The following is a 12,692-nucleotide window of genomic DNA, read 5'->3' on the forward strand; positions in this document are numbered from 1 at the left end:
TTTTTGTTTCTTCATTATTTTATCGCTTGTTCTTTTTAGTTATTTCTTCTTCACAAAACTAAGGGAAAAAAAAAAGAAAAAATAAAAAACTCTCTCGATGATCGTATGATCATTTGCTGAAAGTAAATTTGATTTTTGTGTTACGGATTGAGAAATCGTATCTGGGTTGTGCTTGTTTTGATTGAAAGTTGACGGGTGTACAGAAATTCTGTGCCACCGATGCCTGATAACCGCCAGGTTAAGAGCAATGCTGTGGCAAATCAATCCGCTGATAACATTGAAGGTAGTTTAGATTTTTTGTGTACTTTTGGTGACAGGGGATCCAATTCTGTCTTTGTTTTTGAAATGGTTGTTTGATGGGAGGATTGTCAATTTTTGTGATAGAATTTGGTTGTTTTTGTGATGATCAATGATACAATGTCTGTTTGTGCGGTTATATGTTGAAAATTTTGATATTTCGTATGCAAGTTTGTATCTTTGTCATGTGAGTATTGCCGTTTTTCATCCCTGTGAATTTTGACGCAATGCTTGAATTTGGCTTTGAATCATCAGGAATTGTTAAAGTTGAAAAGTTCTTAAATTATTTGTTTTGATTTTTGAAGCCCCTTTTAGATGTTTGGTGATGTGGGTTGTGGTTTTGAGAATTTTTTTTTGCCCCCCAATTGATGCAATGTGCATTGAGGCTTTTGGAAGATGGTGGCTTGAAAAGCTTATTTGAATGGAATTTCTGAATCTTTTATTTGTTTGTGAAATTTTGGCTTTGAGCTTTGAGTGAGTTGAAGAATTCAATGAGTCTTTAAAGATGTGAACTTGATCGGTTTCGTTTGTCTTGTGCATTGCAGAAGCAATATGGCGGTTGAAAATTCATGATAATCAAGAAGGGGGTGGTGTGGCCCAAGCGAGCCCATACCCTGCTCGTCCAGGTGAACCAGATTGTTTGTTTTACCGGAGGACTGGATTGTGTGGGTATGGAAGCAATTGTCGTTTCAATCATCCAGCATATGCTGCTCAGGTTATTCATTTTCTTTTGACAATTTATTGTTTTATGCAGATGTGAATTTATTCTAGGGGAATAGATACTGTCTGGTGCTTTTACACAATGTCCTCATTTTGAAGTGATGATAATTTATTATCAATTTATATTTTCTTTTCTTGCTTGTTACATAAATGGGGTAGTTTGATTGTATATTTTGTCTTAGAGTCTGATCACATTGTTTTTTTCACAGGGTGCTCAATATAGAGAAGAACTCCCGGAGAGAAATGGACAACCTGATTGTGGGGTAAAATTCTTCCTATGTTGAGATATTGCGCTGGTCTTGACGTTGCCATTGTGATTTATCATAATAGAACTTTTATCCAGAAAGAAAGAAGAAAGGGATGTGCTCTATCTATTTATGTAGATGTGAGCCTGTAGTTGTTTTGGGGGGGGGGGTAGGAGAATGAACGAATGGGCAAAATGAGAATCCACTTATTAAGTACGCAAAATTGATATTACATTAATGAGAAACATGTGCCTTTAATTGGTATTTATTCTACCTTTGTAATGTACATTCCTCTTGAAATTTCTGTCTGAATTAAATGAAATAATATGTTTCATTTGTTGCTAGTTTTATTGTTTATAAGATGTCAGGCTTGTTCCTTGCACGACCTCTCTGATTTGGAAGTTATTTTAAACCAGGGCTTGCCCCAAAACATTAACTGAGAAGCTTAGATGGATGATACAGCATCCTGTGTATTATCTAAACCTCTTGTCGGAACTTGGTTCATATGTTGCTATGTTTATTTGATATGATGCACATTCATTTGAAATCACTTGAAATAAGGGATAATGTCAGCCTCAGAGATTTCCAACGTTTTAATATGTATGGAATTCCTATTTCTGTTTGATAATAGTCATTAGCCATCATTAATGTGCTAAGTAATTTCCTTGACAAGCTCTAACTTTTCTATTTTGTGACTCGTTGCCTATGAATGCCCACTGCAGTATTATTTGAAGACGGGGACCTGCAAATATGGATCAACATGTAAATATCATCACCCGAAGGATAGAAATGGTGCTGGACCAGTTTCATTCAACATTCTTGGCCTTCCTATGCGTCAGGTACCTGTTTCCCTCTTGAATTTCACAACTAATAACTTTTGCATTCTTCCTATGCATGGAAGGTCTTGGATGCTGCGTATACAATTCCTAAACCATGTCCTCCTTTTGTTTAGGATGAAAAATCATGTCCTTATTACATGCGGACTGGATCATGTAAGTTTGGAGTTGCATGCAAGTTTCATCATCCCCAGCCTTCATCACTTGGAACTGCCTTACCTCTAACTGGAAATGCTTCATTGGGATCTATGGGGTCATCAGTTTTGCCTTCATCAGGTCTTCAGTATGCAGGTAGCCTTCCAACATGGTCATTACAAAGGGCCCCTTATTTATCTTCACGTTTACAAGGAACGCAAAGCTATATGCCTCTCATTGTCTCTCCTTCTCAAGGCATTGTACCTGCACCAGGCTGGAACACTTACATGGTCAGTGAGCTATATCTTAAGTTGAACAGAGTGTCTCTGAAATATGATGCTTGTATAGAAATAATCTGATAGAAATGGAGGTAATCTTACATCACTAACGCGCGGTTTCACCTCGGTCATTAACAGCTGGAAGGTGTAGTGCTTTATTTATTATTATTATTATTTTTTTGGGGGGTCAAAATAATCAGGTAACTTTATGTTGATTTTGGAGCATTAGCAATGCTGCAAGGACTGCTGTGAGCTTATGATACACAATTCAGATTTGTTAGGTTCTTAGTGGCTTCTTATATGCAATGATGCTAGGACAAAGTTTACTGTCTTTTGCTCTGATGGAAATATCTCAAATAAACTCCTGTTGAATTGCAGCAATTAAGAAGCTGATCTCCTTTTACCTTTTTTCATTCTACTCATGTTAATATGAAGATTCGTCTGACCTCATCTGCTAATTTAGTGCTCATACAAGTAGCTGCAATTTCAGATTCCAATCACGTTAACACTGAATCTTAATCAGGAGCTATTGTGCTGAATTGTACCACTGAAAATTTTCTTATTTTATTTCCTTTTTATGCCTTCACTTCTTAATCAGGGAAACATCGGGCCTTTATCTCCAACAAGTATTGCTGGATCCAATCTCATTTACAGTTCTAGGAATCAAGGTGACTTAGGCGCTGGCGCGCAGATGCACATATTGTCAGCATCAAGTCAAAATTTACCTGAGAGACCTGATCAACCAGATTGCCGATATTATATGAACACTGGAACCTGCAAATACGGAGCTGATTGCAAGTTCCACCACCCAAAGGAAAGGATTGCTCAATCAGCAGCAAGTAATATAGGCCCACTTGGCCTTCCCTCAAGACCTGTAAGTTACTATCTTATAGTGACTCATAATAGTTTCATATGGTATTTTAGATTATCTAATTATTATTTGTTTCATAAATTATAGCCGACAAATCTTGACTTGCAACTGTTTCATTATGGATGATGAGTTTCGTATAAGCATTCTAATATTTTTGGAACATCTCTCACTATTATGCTTCTTCATATTCTTTGGCTTTTCTTAGTTTTTCAAATTCTGATATTTGTATTGAAAAATGAATTCCTAGTTTGCTAATATGCAGGGGCAAGCTATATGTTCAAATTACAGTATGTATGGAATCTGCAAGTTCGGCCCAACTTGTAGATTTGATCATCCATATGCAGGATATCCTATTAACTACGGTTTGAGCCTTCCACCGCTATCTATACTGGATTCTTCTCTCATGAATCATCAAGCCATATCAGCAACTCATTCAATTGAGACTTCTCCTGATGCGTCATCAAAAATTCCCAACTGGGTACAGAATTCTGATGCTGTGAGCGTGCAGCATCAGAACCCAGATATGAAGAACTCAACTACAAAGAATTCAGATGATTCTTCCAAAGTCGATCATCCTCCTCACTCCGTGCCAAATTGTTCAGAACCTCCACACGATCAGTCAAACTAAATTATTACATTTTTGGTTGTTCTCTTTGATTTTTGTCACTCGGTACTTCGAAGGAGATTTTAAGACTTGTACCTCCCACCCCCCATTTATTTCTTTTCTTTTTTTCACCTGTGTTTCTGCCGGGAGAATGGTGTAGGTTGTTTGGAGATTATGAGGGAGCAAAAGCTTAGCTTGCGGGGGGGCATGGAAGGCATTTTTTGTGGTGAATAAATAAAATGCAGGTGAAGAGATGTAAACGATTCCATTTTTACTGTTGAACTATTTCCTCTTCTTTGGATGATAATACCCCATTTTGCTTGTCAACAAAGAGTTTGGTTGAATGTTTTGGATTCGATCGCTGTCTGTTCATATGGTTTGCATCTCATGCCTTGCAATTTACAGGAAATTGTTGGCAAGTTAAACAAACCAATTCATACATAGCACAGAACTCACATTGAAGCAAAACATGGGGTGACAGTTTTGTAAGGAATGGAATGGAATCCAATGGAATTGGGCCTTCATTATTAGTTTGGTCCAATATACATACATAAATATGGCTCCCACCACATTTACCAAAATGTTCAAGTTATTGCCCAGGACATGTATGATCTTAGTGGTTGACATTGATCATAATAGCCCATTATAATTATCATAATTATTTGAATCATATTTGATATTTTCTTTCTCGTGTCATGGTCATTAGCGGACAATATAATGAACCAGACACGCCTTTTTATCAACCGGCGCGACGCAAGGTTCCTGCCACGCCGTCTACTTGAAACGTCATGTGACGCCAATAAACGCAGGTTGCGTGCAACACCGATAACTTAAAACTACCACAATTTTTGCCCTTTCCCGCGAAAATTAACCAGGCAATACGAAAAAGCTGCTATTGGCTTGTCGGGGTGCTTAGTGCTAACGTGTGCTTCTGCCAAATCCAGAAAGAGAAGAGCAAAAGTGATTTTTATATTATAATATATCATATACACTTGAGGTGAGGAAGCAAATTCTTTGCTATTGGTTCCCAGTTGATACGCTCTGATTGGATGATGGTTTTTTGTGGCTCTCAAGCTTGACACGTCATAGGACTGGCCCCGCGTGGGTATACATAAATTAATTAAAAAAAAAATGAAACGGTAGTTTTTCTTTCTTTCTTCCTCTTCTTCTTCTTATTCTTTTTTTTTTAAATATCTACCGACCATTTATTTTTTCAAATTTTTTAAAAATACACATATCTTTTTTTTTTTTTTAATTGAACTCCACCTAAAAATACATTTTCTTGCATTTATCCACTGCCGTCTTAACTCTGTTAAAATTTTGCTGATGCCATAGGAATAAAATTATTATTTCACCCAAAACAACAAATAAACGACATCATTTAACGGTTGAAATTAAAAAAAAAAAAGTCAAAAGGACATCACTGCCTCGAGCAAGTAACCAAAAGCACGCCATTGTTTTTCCAGTTTTCATCAAACTCCATGTTTGTGAAGTGCTTGAGGACCATTAAATTCCAGCCATTTTTTCTCTAAAAGCACGTCATTTTTTGTCCAATTTATTTGCTATCAAGCTTCTACGTTTCAATTTGTATGGTAATTGTTGTTAATCATTGTTCTTAGAAACCCTAGAATATAGGTTAAGTTGATTTGTAATAATTTTGGGAAACATCCTCCTCTTGCTCTGCTCAGGCAACGAAAAAAATGTATTTGAAGACGGCGGACAGTAACTATTCAAAGTGGAAGAGCAAGGGTGTTCGAGATTGTGAAGTCATTCTTTGACAAGTGACGACACATCAGAGGACATGGTGGTGCCGCAGCTGCCGTACATAATCAAATTTCGCAAGGCCCATGGAGTTTCGAAAGAAAATGTCACCGAAACAGGGGGTGAAGACGTTCAACCAGAAGTTTGGGAAGGGCAAGAGTAATGATGAGTTGAAAGAGATGTTATTGGTGGCGGATTATTTGAATATCAAAGACATGTTGTATTATTTGACAGAGACTTTGGCCAACAGAATCAAGAACAAGAGTGTCGAGTATATCATGAAGTTTTTTGGGATTGAAAATAATTTCATGCCCGAGGAGGAAGCAGCTAGGAAGGAGTATGAGCTTTTAAGGGTGTTGATCTAGATGATGATGATTAAACTTAAGCTTTTTAACTTTTAATCCCTATCATTATTTAATTGAAGTAGTTTTATGTTTTATGTTTTACAATAATTAACGGCTGGATATTGATTAATGTTTAATTTAATCATATCTAATCACACTTCAGCTCTTTCAATTTATTAGTACTTTTTTTTATTTTTTTTCTTTTTCATTTATTTTTTGGCATTTATTTAGGGTAAAATAATAATTTTATATTTGTGGGTAAAAAGGTCATTTGACCGATATTCTGTTAATTCTAGTAACATAGTTAAGACGACAGTGGATAAATGCAAGAAAATGCATCTTTAGGTGGAGTTTAGCTAAAAAAAAAATGTGTATTTTTGAAAAAGCTCAAAAAAATAGGTGATCGGTGGATATTTTTCTTTTTTTTTTTCAAGGATAGTAAAAGTGATCTAATTCAAGTATTCAATTAATTTTTCTAAGAATTATAATGAAAAAAGAGGGGTGAATTTAAAATAATAATAATAATAATATTATTATTTTTTTTATGAATAATAATATTATAATTGATCGAACTATATTGCTCTTATAATGGAGAAATAGTGTCACACCATCTTAACATATTCAAAAAATACACTTGTCCATTTAGGGCTTGCTATTTAGATTTACCAATTTACACCAAGGGGCTCATTGACCTACTAAATCCCAAGTCTGGATTAGGTACGTGTACCATCGTAGCAGGCTCAATTCCACAAAAGTTTATGCTTATAATGAGTTTTCATTCTTAATTTACTTTTTAGGAGGTAATATTTGTCGATTTGTCATGTAAAAAAGAAGTTATATACATTACCAAAAAAAAAAAACTTTATGTCCCTATTTTAGTTGATACGTAAATACTCAAATTTAAAATATTAAGCGTGTAGGTTAGGTATCTGTTATTCTTTTAATATGTAAAATACCAATTAAAATATGAATACTCAATAATAAACATTTGTTCTGTATAAATTTTTATTTCAGAACCCATAAATTTAGATTTTTTTATTCCATCAAGATGGAATGAGCAACATATTTATTCTTTTAAAAATTCATATAAACTCTAAGTATCTATGAACCATTTTTGTAGGTGCCAACTAGTTGATTTGGTATATTTATTTATTTATTTATTTATTTTGAGTTGGTAAATCTAGATCTCTTATGTAAAATAAATAGGTCTAACCTGCTCACATGTTGAAATGGGAAAAAAAAAGAGGAGAAAAAAAAGTCATTTAAGATCAAAAGAATCAACCATTTCACATTGTTTCGAAGATTATGGTGGCATATACAAAGGCATGCCCCTACACTCAAACCTGCACCTGCTCTGTTCTCCATCACATGAAGATTTATTAGACAGCCCAAAATCAGCAATCTTGAGACCTCATCATTGTTAAAACCAACACGTTTGGAAAGATGAGTGTTTGCTTTGAACAAAGTTGATGCTTATCTACCTCGGCAAAGATCAAGGAAGACAGGATAAAAATGCTAAAGCCACCTTAAAAAGAAATTGAAAGATTATGGATATTATCTCAAGGATTTTTCTTTTCTTTTCTTTTCTTTTTTATTTTATTTAAGTAGACTTAGCGAGTTTTATGAGGCGCGTGTATAAAAAAAATGATAATAAAAGTAAATTTAAGATTAGATGGGGTATATAGAGAGATAAAATTTAATTTGAAATTTTTAATGAATTTAACTAAGAAGTGGGGCTTATAAAATATAACAATGGTCAAATATCACTGGTTTTAAACATTATATTGGACTGTTTTGTAAATAAATAAATAAATAAATCCATATATAATTTTGTCTAAATTACTTCCCTTAAAAAGTTTGATCTGAAATTGGGCGGAGTCCAAAACGAAGCGTGACGATATTAAGCCACGTCACCATGATGTTTAAATGGGCCTACATGGAGCCCACGCGGCGCAGGCTGCATGTCTCCATGATGCCTAGGAGAACCCACCGAATAGTCAAAAGTTTGGGGTTAATGAATTGACCAAATTGAACAGTGAGCCAAACGCTCGTGGACACGCGGGATTAAACGATTGGGTCTTCACCAACCGAGGGCATCAACAGCTGTCGGTTGGCGTGGAGGTAAAGGCACCAAAATGTGAGTCCGGTCAAGATAGGACCGCCTCGGTTTTGATTCTTTGCCCGGCCGGTTACTTTTACCGGGAAAATTGGTGGTCCCGGTTGACTGCCGATGGTCCTGCTGGTTTTCGACACGTGGTGATGATGTGACCGATTTGTTGTCACGGTTTGGTCCAGACTCCAAAGCTTCACCCGCAGGAATTTTTTAATTAACGTTGATTATATTTCAATTTTTTTTTTTATTTGGATTTTTCGAGAAAGTTTTAGTACTGAACGCGTATTATGTTACGGGTCTTGATACCTTACGTTACACAATAAATCACTCATAATTTCAAATCACAATACACAACTTATTATTTGATTTAGTAGACCCACAGTCACCTTCTCCTATTTTTAAAGTCGAAACTTGATACATTATAGTATACTGATATTCATTAAAAGAGACAAATTATTGATTTTTTTTTTTCTATTCTAATGTCCAAAAAGTAATTTAAAATTAATTCAACCGCTAACTTCTTTCTTGCTCTTGATTAACTTGAAAAATATCATCACAATTTTATTTTAACCGATTTACAACACCTTGCTAATAATCCAGAACAAATGCATAAGACCTAGTTGTATGTGTTAATTATAATCTATCGCTAACTCACTCCATGGTAATTAGAATGATTTTTTTTTCCTTTACGGTTTAAATTAATTATAATCTAGTGTTAGAAAAAAAATAAAATTAATCGTGAGTGGGAGAAGTCGTCCTTAGTTGCGGCTTCTTTATAATGAATGGGAAACAAATAAAGAAATATTTTTGGGTGCTTCAAGGTATTTTTCTTCTATTTTATAGCCAATATTCTCTTTCTAAATTTGCACAATTTGATGAATTTGTAGTTTAGGTAAAGTGGATACTTTTTCCGTCAATTTTTGTAATTCTCATAATCATAGAACTCAACTTAGATTTATTTACTCATGTGTTATATACTTAAATTTTAAATAAAAATTTAAATTTAAGAGCCAACAATGATGGGTCCAATCCTTATTAAGAGAGAAATTTATATACGACAGACACACCCCTTCAGTTAAATAATAAAATTCACAATTTTTTTATTTCTCAAAATATTTAAAATTATATTATTTAATTTGTGAATTCTATTGTGAGATCCATCCTACTTGTCAAATGACAAAATTTTAGCGGGCGAATGCAATAATTTATATATGTCCTACATAAATTTTTCTCCCTCGCCACTTCCCTGGTTTAAATTTGTTTTGAAAAATAAATTTCTGGTACATAATTGATTTGTCTCACATTTAATATTCCAGATACCGTATAATTAATAAGAAGCAGTGATCGAATTGGATGGAGACAATAGCCGCCAAGGCAACGGCAACAATCGGAAAATTTAATAGCGAAGCTAAGCAGCACACTTTACATGTAGCAACTTGGATTCGTATTCGTAAATTGTAAGCAGCGGCAATAATAATAACAATAATACTAATAGTATTATAAAATTTCTATAAATTAATAATGTTGGGACCATATAAAACTTATTAATTTATAGAGTTTATATACAATTCAATGAAAGTATATTTTAATCAACTAATTCATTGTATTTTATCATTTTAATCACTTGAAAATAAACTAATCCAATAAATATAAATCAAATTAGAAAAAGAAAATTAAAAGTTTGTGCAATTTTAAAATTCAACCCTGGAACTTCTTAAAATAATAAGTTAAATTAGAGATGAGATCAAATTATATTTTAATTTTAAGAGAAAATATAAGTGACGATAGATTCACATTTCATTTAATAAAATATAACAATTATATTTGTAATTTCATCAAATTACTAATTTATTATATGAATGAAACCATAAAGTTGTATAAGGGTTTTTCTATAAAAAAATATTATTTATTAATTTATCAAAATTATTCAATTAGTGCTTTGTTCCAAGTTAAGATTATGAAAAATTGTCAGATAATAAAGGTTATTAATTTAATAAATATTAAATTTTAGAGGTTTTATTGTAATAATAATAAAAATAATAATATGGTAAGCACTATCAGTATTTGATTCTGATCGGCGTGCTACTCATTATATTTATTTGGGAAATGGCTCAACATTTACAAATATAGTCGTTCTTGGGTCATTTCATTTGTGTTGGCTAAAAAACTATGTCGTTTTAAGTGTGGAGGTGTCAAATGTGAATTGTGATTTTGTTTGGGTTGTTGCAATGAACATCGCCCAAGCGGGGCTGCCTTTAACCAATTTGACCTTAACCGAATTTTTTTAGGGCCTTCTTACATTAAACAACATCAACTCTTAAAAAAATATTAAATAGCTCAAATTTCAATTATCTTTAATAATATTTTGAATTTTAATAATTATCAATAAAATTAAAAAAGGTAAAAAAAAAAGACCTTGTTTCTACTTCTTTTTTTTTTTTGTTATATTTCTGGATCATAAATATTATTTGAAATAAGTAAATTTCCTACGTCAACTTTGTTGTTAGATTCACTTTCTTTGTAAACAATTTTTGTTATTACTATATTCAATGATATTTATTTCATTCACTGTTTCATTATTCTTTAATTCTTTTGAAGTTCATTGTTCAGTAACTATTTTTTCTATGTGGATGCAAAAAATCAGCTCAAATTTCACACTTAAATCTATATCCTTTTTAATACTTCTGACAAGTATATCAAGAGCTCCTTTTCTAGACTGAATTAATTTTTCTATTGTAATCTTTTTTTTTTTTGTAGTCTTTTGTATCTTGATGCATATTTTCTAGTTGATATGATTTCATATCTAGATAACAAACAAATAAACAAACACAATTTTTTTTTATATTTTATTCAAGCCATATATCAATAAAAATAAAAACAAGTTAAATTTTAAAAAGATAAGAACAATAATAATTAAAAGTTGAAAAATTAAAATGACAGTACCTGAAAGTTGAATAGTTGAAATGAATACAATGATCATATGATTGTGATGAACTCTGTAGAGAAGAATTTTCTTTATATAAAAGAAAGCAAGAAATTTTCAACATTAATTCATGTCTATTGATTTTGAGGTTAACAAATTTATAGAGTAAATTTTGGAAAGGGAAAGCATTGAATAGCTTTTTTTTTGTTGGAAATATTAACAAAATAAATAAGTAACGTTTAAAATTATCACTATACCTTAGAAATAAGTTTTATTTTTAAGGTGAAGATTATCAAATCTAAAGAGATAATAATGAAAAAGAAGAATAATAGAGAGCTGTCTAAAATCAGGTTTTTCTACCATATATAAATAATTTAAATTTAAAAATTAAAAAAAATCATTAATAACACTAATTAATAAATAAAGTTCCAAAATTTAGAATCTTGTAAATACAGAGAAGCGATTGCCTATACTGCCTATTTTGCCTACCACTAAAGCCGCCAATGCGCCCAAGAAATTGCACATGGCCACAGGCCACTCACCTTTTTGCTGCTAGTACTATTCAAGAATTGTCTCGGTTCATGCTTGCATCAAAAAATATCTCGTGCGTGAAGCAAAACAACGTCTTCGAGGCAATTTTTAAGTTGCATTTAGTATAATTTGTAATCACAATTTCATAGGTAAGACCTAATTTTCGTTTTCCTTCCTTCATTTTTTCACAATTTTATTTTTTGTTTAGGCTCAATCCCAATATGCTGATTAAGGTCAATCTCTCCAAATAGACAATCCTGATGTATAAGATCTTAAGAGTTATATTTAATATTGTTGTAAGGTCTTATTCTGGATTAGGGTTGGACACCTGAAATTTAAAAGATACAGTAGTAAAATATTTGGTAAACACTAACTATTGTACCTTAAAAGTTATATTAATATTATTTTTCATTTCTGTACTGTAAAATTTATTATATCTTTAATAATTTTTATTTCATATTTATAGTTTTTTTCTACAATAACTGTAAACTTATAAGTTACAGTACCTTAATCCTAAATAAGACCTACGACCCTTGTTTACCAGCTTAAAAATAAGTTTCATAACTTGGTAAAAAAAAAAAAAATGCAGTGAAGATCAATGTAATGAAGAATTTTATCTATTTGTAGAGAGGAACTAACATGTATGAGAGTTATTAATTAATAAACATTTTAAGTCTACCATGAAAAAATAAGTAATTGTATCAATGTTTTTAATTTTCAATCCGATTGAAAAATAAGGATACAAATATCCTAGATTTTTCTAAACTCATTTATTTTATTTTACAGAACTTTTTGGAGTGTTTTGCCAATTCGATTAAAAAGAGGTTCAAGTTAGTGAATAACTATCTGGCAATTAATTGGAAACTGAAAGCAGGGAATCAGTTGATTCCATTATGCCGTGATAAATATAATTTTTTTTAAATTACATATAAGACTAGAAAATAAAGTGTAAAATAAATAAATTAATACAAGAATGGTAAATTGATCTTTTAAAATTGCAACCAAAACAAACATTTGTAAAAATAACATAAACA

General features: G+C 32.1%; 1 protein-coding gene and 1 pseudogene across 1 annotated transcript; both read left to right on the forward strand.

The window, feature by feature from the left end:
* The first annotated feature begins 59 nt into the window (after positions 1-59).
* LOC18050530 (zinc finger CCCH domain-containing protein 3) lies at positions 60-4,330 on the forward strand. The gene is made up of 7 exons (XM_006447599.2): positions 60-283; positions 843-1,012; positions 1,227-1,280; positions 1,985-2,101; positions 2,215-2,523; positions 3,110-3,385; positions 3,645-4,330. Exons 1-7 carry the CDS (start codon positions 220-222, stop codon positions 4,008-4,010), a joined length of 1,356 nt encoding a protein of 451 aa, XP_006447662.1. The 5' UTR covers positions 60-219; the 3' UTR covers positions 4,011-4,330.
* A 1,314-nt stretch (positions 4,331-5,644) lies between these two features.
* Positions 5,645-6,126, forward strand: LOC18050531 (annotated as a pseudogene).
* The last annotated feature ends 6,566 nt before the right edge of the window (positions 6,127-12,692 follow it).

This window comes from Citrus clementina, unplaced genomic scaffold (assembly GCF_000493195.1).
Source record: "Citrus clementina cultivar Clemenules unplaced genomic scaffold, Citrus_clementina_v1.0 scaffold_2, whole genome shotgun sequence".
Lineage (NCBI taxonomy): Eukaryota > Viridiplantae > Streptophyta > Magnoliopsida > Sapindales > Rutaceae > Citrus > Citrus x clementina.